This window comes from Cryptomeria japonica, chromosome 11 (assembly GCF_030272615.1).
Source record: "Cryptomeria japonica chromosome 11, Sugi_1.0, whole genome shotgun sequence".
NCBI classification, from domain to species: domain Eukaryota; kingdom Viridiplantae; phylum Streptophyta; class Pinopsida; order Cupressales; family Cupressaceae; genus Cryptomeria; species Cryptomeria japonica.
The window spans coordinates 377,426,478-377,443,653 of NC_081415.1; the positions used below are offsets into that span (position 1 = coordinate 377,426,478).

Here is a 17,176-nt window from a genome sequence, read left to right on the forward strand (position 1 = left end):
CTTGAAGTCTCTTATATTCTCCACATGGTTCGATTTCCAATAAAGCAATTTAAATTATATTTAAAATGTTATTTTCATTTAGACTTCGGAAATCTTTTAATTTCTCATTAATAATGGACCCCATAATTAATTGTATTAATGGCCCCCTTTCAATGATGACTTGACCCTCAATTATTAAGTTAAGTTATAACTTAATAATATAACCTTTTAATAAATAATTATTATTTAGGTCAATTAAACATTATTATCTCCCAAAATAGTTATTATTTTGCTATGCCGTCTTAAATGGGAGCCCACCCTTTTATTCCCCATGTGACCATATGCTCTTGCTAAAAATAGAAAGGGTCCGACTCAATCAACCCAATATTTACTATAAATAGTAAGTATAGCAAAAGAAGTCCAAATGATGCCAAACCGAAGCATACTAAATCCTGCATAGAGAGGGACTTTTACTATTTATAGTAAATTAGTGGTTGATAGAGAGGGGCCCTTACTATTTATAGTAAATTAGTGGTTGATAGAGAGGGACCCTTACTATTTTTAGTAAGGCAGTTGGATGTGCAGTGGATGCAGTGGTTAACTCCTTGGTCAGACGAAATCGAGAAATAATGTATATTTATGGAGCTATGTTATTTTAATTATTAATAAAGTAATACTTTATTAATAATTAAATATAAGTGCAATTATAATGAGCAATGGGACCATGACCCTCATTTAAGTGATTTTTAAAGTGACTAAGGAATAATTAAAATATTAAAATGTTATTATAAAGTTATAATTTAACTTTATAATAATAAAGTCACTTTAATTTTATAAAGTGCGTTAAGTGAAAATTAAAAGTGGGAATATATCTTTTATCCCACATTGGCCAGGAAAGTGTTTGAGCTCTCACAAGAAAAGAATAAAAGGGACTTAAGAGCTCATTCTTAGGCATCCAAGAATTGATATTTGTTTGATGTGATTATTTGGTGAAAGAGCCAGCTAGGGTTTCTGCCATTCTTGAGATCTTTGGGAACGATCACTCCCATTGATTTGCAGTTTTGAGGCTGTGAAATATCAGCTGAATTATTGCTTGACTGTGGGCTTCATACAGGGTCTAGTGAAGATTAAACCAAGGGTTTGAAGAGTTTGAAGGTTTACCAGTGCAGACTAAAATATTAAAGAGTTGATCATTGCATATCAAAAATTGTATGGGCTGCTACAGTGGCATGAACAGTAAACGCTACAGTATATTACATCTTAGTTGAGTCTACTCAAGGGTTCTTCAAGGGTTTTAATTGCTGCTCATTTCCAGATTAGTTGCTGCTGTCATGTCATTGAAATTTGGACAGAATTTATAATTGTTGGAGGCTGTACTATAGCAGCAGCAGCCACATGTGTTGCTTGACAATTTACTTGGTATTTGAGTTGCTACATTACCCACAACATAGGCACTTCATTGGATCAGGTTCTCTTGCATTTAATTTCAGTATTTAATAGACATTCGAAGTTGGTTGTATGCTGCCATCGTACTCAGACCTAGGTATTTTGTTTCATATAATATTCAGCTGTAAGCCAAGAGTCTTGGCCCTTTCATATCTGCATGGTAATTGGGACATCAATTAAAAGGAGTTGCATATGATATATTTGTAGTATTAATTTCAGTTTGCAAGATAACTGTTTGTCTTAATGTCCCTAGTTGAAAGTCAACATTTCATAATAGGAATTGCATGGCAAATGTTCGATAAAATGCTTATGGCTGTAGCTCTCATTTCCATTCTCTAGTTTGCATGCCAATTGTATGACGAAATGTCACTTGGCAGTAGATGATTAGTTTGCATATAGAAGTCATATATGTGCATTGTAAAAGTTCAAGATGAGTCATTCTTGCATTTAGATTATAGTTTAGTCATTGTAGCATTGATTTATAAGTGTTTGGGGCATTTTATCATCATCTTCAAGCCACTATACCAGACTGAAACCACAGACCAGTCAGTTAAAAGTTTACATTAGAAGTGTTTGACAATTTTCTCGGAGTCCTTAATCAACAATTTGAGGGCAGAACTAGGAAGGTTCCCCACATGTATCTCCCATGGTTCTTTCCTGGAATATATCTACGCAAGCTACTAAGTCTGTCCTAGATGCTCCACAAGATAATTTGGTTAGGTGTTTTGATTCCTACACTTCTTATGCAAACTTGTCAGATATTCCCACTTCCACCATTATTGACTTTAACAAGTTTATGTCTGGGTTTGTGTCCCATGTATCTACTGAACATATTTCCTTTGTAGTAGAAACTGATGTCTCAACTATAGTGCAGATAGAGTCTGTCCCTTCACAAACTATAGTTGAAGCTACTCAGTTTGATGTTTCTGATCTCCTTGCATGGTTGAGAACAATCACTCCTAAAAGGAAGAAATAGGAGATATCTCCTAATGATTTTGATTTTAGGCAACTTGTCCCTGCAAAGCCTAAAACCACCAAGAGGGCTAAGACTGTTTCAAGGGTGATGGTGAGTAAGGAAAAAGTGAAATATGCTGAGGTAGCAGAGCCTATTTTAGATAAGCCTGATGGGGAGATGCAACTTGCAGATTACAAAATTATAAGGGTTGAACTTGGGAAATAGAGATATGATAGTACCAAGCACAATGCACAAGAATTTGTAACATCATTGATTTAGAGATATGATGAGCTCAAAGAGAAGAAAGATTAGTTGAAACAACATAATGAATAGTTCGTTTTAGTACTCTTGAACATCATTAAGTTCACTGAAACAGTTGACCCAGTATCATCTTCCATTGTTGAAGAATCTATAAAGAAGGTTGAGAAGGTTGGGGAAAAAGCAAGTGCAATAGATTCTTGGGTAGACAAACTATTGCGGCAAGGCACTAAATTGGTGAGGATAATTCTTTGAATGCTAAAGGATGTGGAAGAAGTCAAGTCTAGATTGAAGCACACCCTTGAGGTTTTGTCTCAATATTTGCAATCTCAGCAAAAGGATTTGAAAACTTGGCTTGAGTTTATAGACTACTATTTGGATGCACTATGTGAATATGGTGTTTTGTCTTCCAAAAGACAATATGTTGAATTCAAAGAGCTTATGACCAACAAAGCTGAGGTTATTGAAGATTTGATGAGTGATTTAGAATCGGCCCTAAAATCATGTGCTGAAGATGAGCAAGAAATTTTTGCGAACTTGAGGTGGTCTCTTGTGAATTGGTGGATAAAGATAAGAAGTTATTGTCAGAAGTTACTGTCAGAAGATACAGTGGTTTCAAAATTCAATTCATCAATTCATCTAGAAATGGAGGCTGATCATTTCACCTTAACTTCGATTGATAAGCTGACAAATTTCTAGACTCTCCTAAGCAAAATGCAAAATGTTCTGAAGAAGTATCAAACTTCTTTGACCAATTATTTAGATGTTGTTCCCAGGATCACATCAGTAGCAAGTCACACTTCTGGGCCAAATGATGATGAATTGCAAGCTTCATTGTGCAAGTTTGCGGAATTCGTGGCCCAAGATGAGGTTCAAGAAGAAGTACCCCAAAACATTTAGTCATTTTTCTATGTTTTCTAGAAAATAATTTTGTAATTTTGTTTAGACATATCACATGAAAAGTCAGAATATGTAATTACATGTGATCACATTACAAGTCAAAATAGTTTAGGATTTATGATGTTGAATAAGTCAAAATTAGTTAGAGATTTTCCAACTTTTTCTCATAGCCCCTCACCTATATATAGAAGGGAGCTCATTGTAAATTTTTATCTTTTAGTATTGCAACAAAACTCTGTCGAACTGTGTAGCATTTTGAGACTTTAAGCAAATTTTATGAAACAATTTCAAGTGAATAAAGGAGTAGTTGTGCCTTCAAACGTTGTGTTGAAGTATTATTTCATGCGAGTGCATTGTTCTTATTTTAGTGTAATCATTTGACCTTTGAGTTTACCTAAAGCATAGTGTTAATGTTGTAAGTTATTTTAAAAGAGGATTGAATTTGATATCTAAGAGTCTTTGAGCTACAAATATTCCTTCTCTCACATGTTCAATATAGTATTATATCTGAAAGTCTTTGAGCTTCAATATATTACCATTTTTTGTCATTTAATCATTAAAATATTTATAAGGAATTGTGATAGTCTTTGTGCTACACGAGTTCCTAAGTTGAAATCATTGCACTGGTACTACACGAGATTACTCTTTGTGTGATTTCGTGGTATTGGTTATCATAGTCGTTTTTACATTAATCCTGAAACAAGAGGAGTTAATAATTGTAACGCCTAAATTGTAATTTTGTTTGACGTTCTTATTCAAGAGTAGATAGGTAATAGGTGATGAGAAGGCAGCGTTCCCTTTGTGAGGAGAGATTTAATCTCATTCACTGTGGATGAAACCATAACTCTGTGAACTTCCCCAGTTTACAAAATTTTCACCCAACATAATTAAAGATTCATACACTAATCAGTCACTCTGCAGGACACATATTATTGTAATGCATTGCTACATGACCTATATGATGCACCCGAGTGTTTCTCTTTGTTCATTTTTTATTTGATTGCTAAGCATTTCCTACCTCATTCATACTCTCATCTTTTGTTTTTAACTTGCAATAATCTTTTCCATTTCTTGTCACACTTGAGAAACTATTAGCAGCTTAATCATGATAAGAATATAATCAGAAATGTTACAAAAAACTATTTAATCATCATGTTTAAATACAATTCATCTTGCTATTAAATACAAATCTAATATTTAAGATGTTAATTGCCTTTATTTTTCTATTGAATGGCTTGCTTGTCATTTTGTATATGTAGGTTTTAGGGCCCTTACATTTAAGAGTTAATGTTTGTTCAAGAACATAACTATGATTGATTTGAGTATTACATAACATTTCTTTTCTTGAAATTTTTGTCATCCATCTGTGAATATTAATCAATATTATGTTTTTCTTTCTTGGTCATGGCAGAACGGATTTAAGAACTAACAACAGGTTTATGAGTGATCTGTAAGTTATAAAGGTAAAAAACATAAAGACAGAAATGTTTAATATCTGCAGCCAAATTGATATGTTGATTTTTTTGCAGGTAAAATCACAGCCAATTATCGATAAGTCAAGAGGTTTGATCTGGTATCTTTCTTGTCCTTAGTCATTTGCTTCAAATTTTAGTGCCAATTTTGTAGGTTATTTCTGTTTTGTAGTCCCCTTTTTTAATTTTTGTAAAAGTTTTATAGTAGTGAACAAAATTAAACTTCTCTTTTTCTAGTTTGTTTGAGGTTTATACTGGAGGGTTTTATGCTATTTAGTATGTTCATTGAAGATGATTTAAGAAGCAATTTTGTACTAATATGAGTCCTATATGCTGTATAAGCCTTTTTCTCTTGCTCCGATCAGTCCAATGTTGACTAAAAGTCTCTAAATTGTATATAAAATCTCATAACCAAATATAGCATTGGTATATTATGCCTAGGCCATAGAAAAGGTCATCAAGCACAAAATGCAACTTGGTGGATTATTGCACATGCAACCAAATATATAAAGCTAGGGTGCAATTCAATTTTATTATTTCCATGCTTTTTAGACTGTTAAGGGTTTTTTTTAATATTCGCAGGTGTGGTTCACATGATCATAATGTATATGCACTAGATCCACAAAGTCAAAGCTGTGTCTTTAAATTGGCTTGTGGAGGTAGCATCTTTGGAGCACCAGTTTATGATATGGTATTTATTGGTCATTCATTTGCTCATGCCAATATTTTCATTCAGAACTAAATAATAACTCATGCATTTGTATAGAAACTTAAGTTGTTGCTATTATTGACCTGATTTATTACAACATAGACCTGAAGATACATGAACAAGTTCAGTGGAGTTTTATCTGTTATAAATTGCAAATAGTAAGAGCATTTATAATTTTCGAGACTGATTTATGTTTTTCCTTTGCTTTGTGTGGAGGAATCTTCCATAAAGTTGTTTTTTTGTCATTGATGCACAACATATGAACAATGTTTGTTCATGACATTTTAGAGGATACAACTTGGATAAACGTATACATTTGTTTCATTATTTTTCTGCCCATGTGGTACATTTCTGTTTGTAGGGCCATATGTTGCTATTAGTAAAATAAGGACTGAATATACATTGAAGATTTGCTCACCATGAATAAGCGGGGTTTTGAAAATGAGGACTAAACATCAATTGAGAACCCAAGGCACTGCTTTTGATTGGAAGTCTGAATTTTTTGAGTTAAATCTGTTGACGTGGGAAAAGTACGCTAATCTTTTGATCAACATAGGATAGAATACTGAGCTGATCCCATTCTCTCTTGGATAAGGGAGTCCCTAATGCTGCTTTGAACAATCAAAAGGGGACAACCTCAAGGTTTCAATTGTCAAGTCTCGACTTACATGGGATAACTCAGTAGTTGATGTGTTTTGCTGGTAAACATTGTTGGCATTGTGTAGAAGAGGATGTCAACCGATATAGCTTGTCACTGGTAAGAAGAGGATGTCAACCGACATTGTGGTCATTGGAGTCACCGGTACACAAGTTACTGTTGGAGACATAAGTTGGGATGTTGACCGGTGAATAGGCATTGGAGACAGTTGCCATTATGGCAATGCCAACCCATGAGTGATGTGTTGGCAATGTATGGTTGCAACCGACAAGCATGTGACCAGTAAGAAAGCAAGGTTGAGCAAATGGAGAAAGTGCAGGCAACCCGTAAGCAGTTGGATGTCAATCAGCAGGACTCCCACCGGATGAAGATGTTGTCATCGAATGAAGAGAAGAATGACAGAAAATGTGCTGCCTCAAGATAGAAAGGAAGACATATGGGAAGTCTATTAGGTTATATGTTTGATTGAAGATGTATTTGCTCAAACAGGGAAGTCACATTGGTGCAATAGTGGAAGCAGAGCGCACAATGTAATGACAAACGGTTCCCACCAGTTATTTGTCAGCAGGTGACAAGGATCCACTCTCACCGAGTGATTGGCAAGTTGAGTGCAACGGTTCATCTACTCCCACCGGTAAGTGATAATGCTCTGGGTTAAGACAGGGAAGTTAAAGGCAGGTAGTTGAAGGCACACACCAGATGAACAAAGTGAAACATAATGATGCCTCAGGTGTTTGAAACCAGAGATGTGCACTAGATTAGCAAGAGTAAGCATGATGAGCTACCAGGACAGCTAAGGAGTGATGAGTTTGTCACTTTGACAAACCGGTTGAAAGGAGAACTGGTTAGATGAAGATGGTCATAGTGACTCACTCTGGATACATGCTGTGGATTGGCACGTTTGATGACTGGGCAAACGTTATCCCACTGACAGAACAGAGAAGAGCTGGCATGTAGGTTTACCAATTAGAGAATAACTGGCAAGGCAAGAAGATCGGTAGTATAAAGTATGCACCGATTGTGTGTTGTGGTCAGTGACTAAGTCTGAATCGACACAGTGGAGTGAACTGAGGTGGATGCCGACGAAGATGACATGTGGATACTAGGTGGTAAGCATGCAGAGGTCGGTGAAGAGTGCTTCAGCGAGGTAGTTGCAGAGTCGGTTGACATTAAATGAAGACCCTGGAAATCACGGGTTAGATGCAGAGGGTTGCGGCTCAAGGCAGAACGAAGGACAAAGATCTGATTCCTTGATGTTAACGATTGATGCAGGATATCCAAGTGCAGATTGGATTTGGTGAAGGCAACCGCGAGATCATTTATTGTGATTGACCAAACAACAAGGCCAACAAATAGGTTGCAGGTTGCTAAGTTTGGCAAGCGTGTATTGGAAGGAAGATAAATGGCAGAGTTGAGTGATCTGTTGCAGGCGGTCAATCCTAGGAATCAGATCTGATTAGATTTGGTACGCCTCGTGGTCTGTGAAGAAACCCTAGCGCACCAAGTTTGAATGTCCACCTTGGCGGGAAAGCTCAAAGATAAATATGCCGACCAAAGACCAACAACAGTGAGCAAAGGTGAACAGAGTACCGGTGGTGACAAGCAACAGTGGGTTAGAGTGATCAAAGAACCGACAGAGAATAGTAGCAGCAAGATTGAGAAGACTGAAACCGGTAAAGACATAGTGTGAGTAAGAGGATAACCGGCAAGGAAAAAGAAGAGCAGGAGGGGAATCAAAAAGAAAGTGTGAGCAAAAAACTGACAGAGAACAGAGCAGGGTTGAATCGGAAGATAGCAACAAGATTGAGAAGACTGAAACTGGTAAAGACATAGTGTGAGTAAGAGGATAACCGGCAAGGAAAAAGAAGAGCAGGAGGGGAATCAGAAAGAAAGTGTGAGCAAACAACTGACAGAGAACAGAGCAGGGTTGAATCGGAAGAGAAGAGCTGAACCGGAAGAGAGAACTAATTGCAGAGGTTACATAACTCATTTGTAATCGGGTAATTACTTTTGTATTGTTAGCAGTCATTGTAATCACTGAGTTGGTGTTCGGTGCAAGGGTTGGTGCTCCTTAGGTTGGTGCCCTAAATCAGGGGTCGGTGCTCTAAATCAGGGGTTGGTGCTCCTTGGGTTGGTGCCCTAAACTTTGTATTAAGTTTTATTGTGAGGTTGGATTGGAGCAGTAGACTCCAACAACATTTCTCACCGAGCTTTTTCCCATATTGGGTTTTCCTCGTATATCCGATGTTATGTGATTTGTCATTGTGTCTGCTTGCATATTGATCTCTTCTCTTATCTCACCAGTATGTTTACTTGGTCTTTGATATGTTAACTGGTACTCACATTTAGGATTAAAAAGGGTTAAGTCTGGAAACCACTGATTCACCCCCCATCTTAGTGGCATCTTGTGTTCTACAAACATGAGGGGGCTTACAAATGCAACAAGTTGGTTTGCATCTAGCAATGCCTTGATCCTCAAATTGGGGAAATAAATAACAAATAGGATAGGGTTTAGGAATCCTTAGGACAATGATAGTAACAGTTGGTGGTGTGGGTAGTGTTGACGTGTATTTTGTACACTATCAAACACAGAATAAAATACCCAAGGGTACCTTATCCTCTCTTGAGTAAAGCTTTTGAATGCTGAAGATATCGTGAAAAGGATCAATCAGGGTGACTTCAAGGTTCTTCATTGTAGGATCTCTACGTGTGGATAAGCACCAGTGGTCGTTGTAAATGCTGTTTCTTCAAGGGGTCTTACGCACTTTGAAAGCTGGTCCGTGTTGCTCTCACTCGACTACAGGAACAGGATTTTTCCTAATACTAACAAATTCTCAAAAAAGATCAAAAGATAGGGTTTTCAAGAGATGAATTCTAATCTAATCCTAAGAATGACTCGATGTAGGCTAGACTTGGTAAGATTCTACCAATTTCAGTATTGCCAAGGGCTTACAACTTTACTGGAATTGATGCGATCTTCTAAGGTGATTAGTGATTTTCAAATCATCAAAGACTATAGATACTATCATAAAGATACATATCAATATTTCAATAATGATTGAATGTTCAAGCAATCTCAATATCTCCAGTTGACCACACAAAGCGTCCTTACAATCAGTAAGAAGCTAGTGGTTTGGATACGAATCTCACCAAAGATCAAGCACGACACTTAGTCCTTCAAACTTAAATACTACTTCGACTGAGAATGATTCAAGAAGATAAACAACCATGAAGATAGCCACAAGTATTGCAATAAAACACCATAACTTCAATATTTTATTGATCTCAAAGCCAAATGGACAACAATTGTTCAAAATTCTTTCTTCACTACTCAATCTTGCTACACAATAACTTTCTCTCTAAGCTCTTCTAATCTCTCTCTAATATCTGATCATCTATTTTCTAATCTTCTCTCTTAACTCGCTTTGACCTTGAAGTGAACTGAAGCTCATTCAAATTTTTGGTACCTGGTGTAGACCTCAATATTCTTTGATGCTTTTCGGGCGAGAAAGAACCAATACGATCCAGCGTGATTACTGCAGGTTCCTCTGATTGCGAAGTTCTTTGGTAGCGGCTCTTTGGCGTTCCTCAGCTCTGTCTTCTTCTTGTTCCAAGACGATTCTAACTCTGTTATACTCAGCTTCACTTCTCTTTACGTTCCACGCTAGGTGATTCAATCCTGAAACAATGTCTTCTTGAGTGTTGCCTATTTCCAAATTAGGTTGCACTACCTCATTCAATCCTTCATGCAGCATCACCATCGTGATACATGACCATGTTGAAAAAATATATTTTTTTGAATTTTCTGGATGGTACTGTTCCTTTTGATAACCCAACTTTCGTGTGGTTCAAGTGTGCCTTATCCCAGTACAAAACAAGATCTGAGATCCGGAAAGCCTCGACTCTGGCCTGCCGATCAAACCATCTTTTCACAACTCCCTGATGCTTTGCAAAATTCTCCAGTGCTTGATCTCTCTTTTCTTCAAGATTCAATAACTGTGTTAATCGGGCTTGGACAACATCGATGTCTTCCACGTATTCTTGGATAAACCTCAAGGTTGGGATCCTAAGTTGCATAGGGAATACCGTGTCTTGGCCATAAACCAGAAAATAAGGTGAAATCCCTAATGCGTTCTTGGTCCTGATTCTATCTGCCTAGAGGGCAAATTTCAGTTGGGTGTGCCATTCTCTCGGACTTCTTTCCAGTAGTTTCTTGATAACGCTGAGTAGGTCTTTGTTAGTTGACTCAGCTAACCCATTACCCTGAGGATAATAATTTGATGAAAACTTAAGGGTTATACCATACTCAAAAGCCCAATTTGAAAATCTCAATGATGTGAATGCTAAGCCATTGTCGCAAACCAATGCATAGGGACACCCAAATCTTGTGATAATGTTCTCCTCCAAGAACTTGATTACGGCCTCAGTGGTGCATACCTTGAGAGCTTGAGCCTCCGACCATCTGGTACAGTAGTCAGTAGCAGTGATGATGTATCTGTGTTGTGCCGAAGATGTGGGGTTGATGACACCAATAAAATCCATTCCCCATTTGGCAAATGGTCTTGCTTCGATCACTGGATTCAGTGGCATGGCAGGATTCTTTTCTCTGAAGGCGGCAACTTGGCAAGTGTGGCAAGTCCTGATATGATTAAATGTGTCTTTGAAAAGTGTAGGCCAGTAATATCCTGCCCTCAGGATTTGATGAGTTGTAGCCAGGTTAGCTCCATGTCCCATCCCGAATTTGGAGTGAAAATGTTCAATTATTTGTTTGGCCTCATCTTTGCCAACACACCTTAGATATATTCCCTCGTGATTCCTGCGATATAGAACGGATCCTTGAAGCATATAATGCTGACATTTTATCCTTAATGCTCTTTTGTGCGTGGGTGTCATGCGAGTAGGGCACTTGTTGCTGAGCAGGTACATCACAATTTCCTTGTACCATTCATCTGGGGTGACATCCTCTAATTCATAAATTTGCTGGATTAATCCGGGTCCATCAATTGCCAGTGTCTGTGCTAAAGCCTGTCCTCAGACAAGTTTCATAGGCTGGATTTCAATATCAAACTCTTGGATAATGGCAACCCACTTGCCTCTTCTCTCTCCTAGTTCGTTTTGCATGAGGAGAGTCTTTACTGCTGCATCCGCTACTATCGCATAAATTTTGGCCCTTAAGAGATAATGTCTGAACTTTTTAATGGCTTTGACCAATGCATATGCCTGTTTCTCAATGTTGGGGTATCTGAGTTCTGCATCTTTCAGCGGGGTGCTCATAAAGGCAATTGGGTTCTCGTCTTTCTCTTCACTCCTCTGGGTGAGAATAGCCGCACAAGTGTATTCAGAGGCGAAGGAATACAAGTAGAAGGGCTTCATGTAATCAGGACTGATCAGTACTGGTGCTTCTGCGAATGCCGACTTTATCTCCTCAAATGCTCTCTTAGCCTGTGTCGACCATTCAATCTTTGCGTCTTTCTTCAACATCTCATTCAAAGGCCTGACTATCTCGGCAAATCCGGTGATAAATTTTCTGACAAAGTTGATCTTGCCGAAGAATGATTTGAGTTCCTTCTTACTGGCTGGCAAATTGATAGTTGATATAGCCTTCACTCTTTCAGGATCGATAGAGATTCCCGTTTCTGAAATAACATGTCCTAATAGTTTCCCTTCTGTTACTCCAAATATGCATTTCTTCGGATTGAGAGAAACACCATATCTTTTGCACCTTTGGAATACTTTCCTTAAATCATCTACATGATCTTCCCTTTTTCTTGAGAAGACTGTGATATCGTCCATGTATATGATGATGCATTTCCCCATAAGGTCTCTGAAGGCGATATCCATGGCTCTCTGGAATGTGGCACCAGCATTGCTAAGCCCGAAAGGCATTCTTTTGTATGCAAATGTTCCCCACTTGGTAGTGAAAGCGGTCTTGAGTCGATCTTCAGGCTCGACCAATACTTGATTATAACCTAAATATCCATCCAGAAAAGACATCATTTGCGATCCGTTGACAATCTGCAATACTTCATCCAACGATGGCAGTGGAAAATTGTCCTTTTCTGAAGCTCGGTTGAGGTTCCTGAAATCGACACACAGTCTGATCTCTCCATTCTTTTTCCTGACCGGAGCTAGGTTGGCGACCCACGTTGAATGTCTTATTGGGAAGATGATTTTGGCTGAGAGTAGCTTCTTGACCTCTTGGTATATTAGGGGTTCCAGTAAAGGATTGACCGGCCTTTGCCTTTGTGTAAACGGTTTACTTCCTGGCTTCAAAGCGATCGTGTGAGTGATGATTGTAGTATCATAAGTCTTGAGGTCTTCATAACTCCAAGCGATGACATCTGGGAAATCTCTTACATTTTTCAAGATACCATTTCTTTCCGGTGCGGTGCAGGCCTTTCCAATGAACACATTCTTAACTTGTCTATCATCACCTACGTTGATTGTGTCGGACATGTTTCCTTCCATATTGTGGCTTTTCATCTCTTTCAATTTGTCGGGGCCAAAGATTCTTTCTAACTCTACCATTCCTTTTGGAATAGTGTTTGTCTTCAAGTTCAAAACTCCTTCTGCATCCAATTCTGCTCCTTCCACTTCTTCTTCATCAATGATTTGAGCTAAGAGACATCTGTGTTGGTCAGGAAATCCAATATATGCTTGTCATCTTCAAACACCTGAAAGTTGGTGATGTTATCTGGGACTGAAGGTACTGAGGTTAGCTCTACTGTGAACTTCTTCAATCCTTCCATCGCTAATGGAATCAAAGAGCTGGCGGCTTGTGCAAGGGAATTAGCCACTTGATTCTGGTGCCTGTATATGGACTTGATATTGAAGGCCTCAAAACTCTCGATGAGATCCCAAACTTGATTCCAGTATCTAGTCAGTCTTTTGTCATGGCAGACATACTGCCTTCTGATTTGCCTTATAGCTATTTCTGAATCTCCATATACTTGCAGTATTTTAGCTTTCTTTCTGATAGCCAGCAATAACCCATGAATCAAGGATTCATATTCAGCTACATTGTTGGTGCATGGGAACTGAAGCCTGTGAGTGGCGAGGTAAGTTTCTCCTGTCGGGCTAATTAATTCGAAGCCTGCTCCAGATCCTTGTTTGGACTTAGATCCATCGAACCTTAATGTCCATATTACATTTCCTTGGTCTTCCGTGTCTTCACCCTCTTGGCTTTCGATTGATGTGTCGGATAGAGTTTCATCTTTTGAGGAACTTTCAACTCCCGGGTCCTTAATTTCTTCTACAATCAATGTCTGCGGGACTCTTTTGTATACTTGTTCTAATGCAGTCTAGCATAAAGCACAGGATAGTTCTGAATGGACGACATTATGTATCCTGCACCAATTGGGGAGGAGTAGATCTCGGACGGACGCCATGTTGCCAAGTTGCATACTTTGTCGCACGTTCCTGTGGACAAATTTTCTAAAATTTTCAAACATTCCATCGTCCTCTTGGTCACTTTCCACGACAATTTCTGTAGATTCCATCACTTTTTGTTGACCGTCTTTGTCTTGCAGGTTTTGTATCATTAAGACCTCTTCCACTTTAGGTTTGTATGTCCCTAAATCCGATTCTAAGAATAGGACTTCGTTATCTTCTCCATACTCGGTTATCATAAGTCTCAATCTTGGAGTACTGTCGATTTTGATTTGGTTCGGGACTCCTCTCCAGGGTAGCCACATATGTGCAAAGTCGTTGACACATACCCATTCAATTTTCGTGACCAATCTCTACTCAGAAGCATCCCATATGAGTCAGGGATATCTACGACTGATATGTCTATGAAATTTTGAACCCTTGGGTCTGTAGCTAATTGCATGTGGATATTGTTCAATTCTCCCATGACTGGGACTTCTGTCTTGTCTAACTGAGTGACTTTTCTTCTGGTGGGAGCAGGAGTTATACCTAGTCTCTAACAGACAGCCAAGGGCATCACATTACTAGAAGCTCCTGAATCATAAAGACAGTTATGCAATAATTTCCCAAAAATCCTGACCGACAGCAGGAACGGGGCTGGCTCATATTTTCCTTGGGAAAGGATCGAGGAATCCCCATTATGTTCTTGATTCTTCACTTCATTGACCCTCGGATTGTTACTCTTCTCTGATGTTTCTTCTTTTGAATCGTCCATCTTCTTTAGAGGTTTTCCTTTCTTGATCACATCTTTCTTAACGGCAACTCCCTTTTCTGGAAGAATCTGACTTGTAGTAAGACTTTCTTTGACGACGGGTTGAGTTTTCTTAGCCTCGCCTCTTTTGAGTAATACCTTGCCCTCTAACATATCTTCCTTTTTGGCTGGGAAGGCTATGGTTTGGACCATACACTCGTCTTGTTCCGATTGTTCTTTGTTTTCAGCTTCCTCTTGAATTACATTGATGGTGGCTTGAACATCGTTGACCGTTTCTTTGGACGTACTCTGAACATTTGGCCTTATTGTGTTTGAATCATTCAGACTATTAATCACAGCATCCTTAATCTCTGATACCTTCAATAGCTCATAAAGCGGTAGGCTAATTTTAACCTTTTTGAGTTCTTCCAACACCAACATAGCCAGTCTTTTCATTTCATCCCCTGCGGGAGGGGAAACATTCTTTTGCCTGTATTCTCACGCGTCTTGTGGATACTCCGGATTATTACTAGCCCGTGGATCTGGAGGAGTAGAGAAATTGTTTGGAGGAATAGATGTTGTCAGAGGTTCCTGATTCCTCTGATTCCTTTGATGGACTCTCTGGCCTACACCTCCTGAGGACTGGTGGAATACTTCTTTTATTCCTTCAACTAGGATGCTATTATTCAAAGGCGGGAAATAACACTACGAGTATTCAACAGGTTCATTTGTTGATGCAGGTGGAAACTGGGAACCCGGAGGTACCATTGGTCCATTAGCCGATTCTGGTGGAAATCTCCCATTTTGAGTTTGGTTGTTTTCTCCCTCCGATGAATGCTTGTAGCTTTCCACAATCATGGCTTGATCGTACCGTGTAGTTGGGACCATTTCATATCTTGTCGTGGGCGGATTGTCAGGTGGATCGTTGCTGCGCATCTCCTGCTGGAATATGTCGGCTGCAATTTTGAATTCAGGACACTGCAACTCAGAATGTTGGTTTGTATTGTGGAGTCTACACCAACTGGACAAAGCCACCTTTGCTAGAAACACTTTACTGGTAGGATGATTCTCTTGATTCTGTGAACTTGATGGTTTGTCTAGCGGCGTCACCACGTTTCCATTATTAGGAGCTGTATTCCACGTTCTCCTCTGAAAGCCTTGGTTTTTGTTTCCCTGATAGTTGTTCCTGAAACCTTGATTATTATTTCCTTGGAAATTTTGATTGTTTGCATGTTGGCCCTGGTTGATCCTTTGCATGCTTTGAAGTTGATTATTTTGATTCCTCAAGTGAGTTACTTCGGTCGACAGCTTCTTGACTTGTTCAATCAACTCTTTCATTTCATCCTTTTCTTCCTGTGTTCTTGAAGAGTTTGTTGCATTTTGCAGGTACACAGGTTGTGCCGGTGGGGCTTGTGAAAGTGCAACTCCGGGGTGGAGCACTAGCTGGTTTGCCGGCTGTATGCTAGGATATGTTGCTTGTGGGATAGGATTCATAACTGGAGTCTGGTTGGTTAATGCCATACTAACTGGTTGTATTTGGTTTGGTGCTGCAGCAGGTCCCATATGGAGTAGCGGCCCGGTAATACTCTGTCCCATGTGCTTACTGACTTCAATAGCCTTTGCATATGCTGCGTTCAAATCATTCGGGATAGGATATGCCCTTACGAACATGGCGGTAAGATGATCTAAGGCTCCATAATAGATCTCCCTTGGGTCAGCAATGAGGTAGGGATGTCGTAACATCGTGTACGCTCGGTGGAACTTGTTGTTGAAAGAAGTGATCGGCTCATGTTGTCTCCTTCGAATCTCAAGAAACTGCCTATATAGCTCTGCTGGCGTGGTTGGTATACCAAACTTTGCAATAAATGCATCTTTCATTGCATCCCAAGTCCTGATTGATCCTGTTGGCAAGTGAATGAACCAGAAATATGCTTCTTCTCCTAATGAGTAGGGAAAGAGCCTGCATGCTACATCTCCATATTCAACTCGCCTGTTGCGAAGAAGGTCTTCAAACATCTTAATATGATCCTCTGCTATACGATTGAAATCACTGACATTGAACTTGGGACAAAAATTCTCCGGATTCTTTGGCATGTCATGATAGATTGCAAATTCTAATGGTGATGGATTGTTGATCATCCAAGTAGCTCCGTTGATTGCATGAGCAGGAGGAGGAGGAGGAGGGGCATTGTGAGCCATCGTGCTTCCCGAAGTTTGAAAGCTTGACAAGAGACTTGATGAACCGGCCTGGCTTGTTGGTTGAGAAATTGCCTGGATACTTGGTTGAATTGCCGCTTGTACTTGTTCTTGAAGAGATGGAGCTTGTGATGACTCAGCAGTGCCTTCTAATCTTGGCTCAAATTCTCTCGGGGTATCTTCATGAAATTTTGTTAGCATATCCTCAAAAATGAAAGTTTCCTTGATGGATTGAGCTTCAAACATCTCCTCTAGTTGATCAAATATAATCTCTGGTGGCCTTTCTTCTTCAAGCTCAGGAGGTCGGAGCTGATGATGGATCATATCACTCACAGTAACTTGCTTATCTTGAAAAAATTTTGGTAGTGATTCCATTTGTACTTCTTCTATAAGATCTTTCAATGCTTCCTCAAATAGTATAATGGTGATGAACTCTTCAAGCACCCCTTTGAATTGTTCTTCATACCTGGGCTCACTTATGATA

At 39.1% G+C, this 17,176-nt stretch overlaps 1 protein-coding gene across 6 annotated transcripts in view; it reads left to right on the plus strand.

Moving 5' to 3' along the window:
• The window catches only part of LOC131069486 (putative acyl-activating enzyme 19), a 349,361-nt gene that overhangs the window by 139,214 nt on the left and 192,971 nt on the right, over positions 1-17,176 (plus strand). For all 6 annotated transcript variants that reach the window (XR_009112138.2, XM_058004939.2, XM_058004937.2 and 3 more), the window contains 2 exons: positions 5,068-5,111; positions 5,593-5,701. Coding sequence is in view for 5 of the 6 variants with exons in the window: in XM_058004939.2 (XP_057860922.2) it covers positions 5,068-5,111; positions 5,593-5,701 (153 nt within the window). In the remaining variant the exon portion in view is untranslated. The remainder of the gene's footprint in view (positions 1-5,067; positions 5,112-5,592; positions 5,702-17,176) is intronic.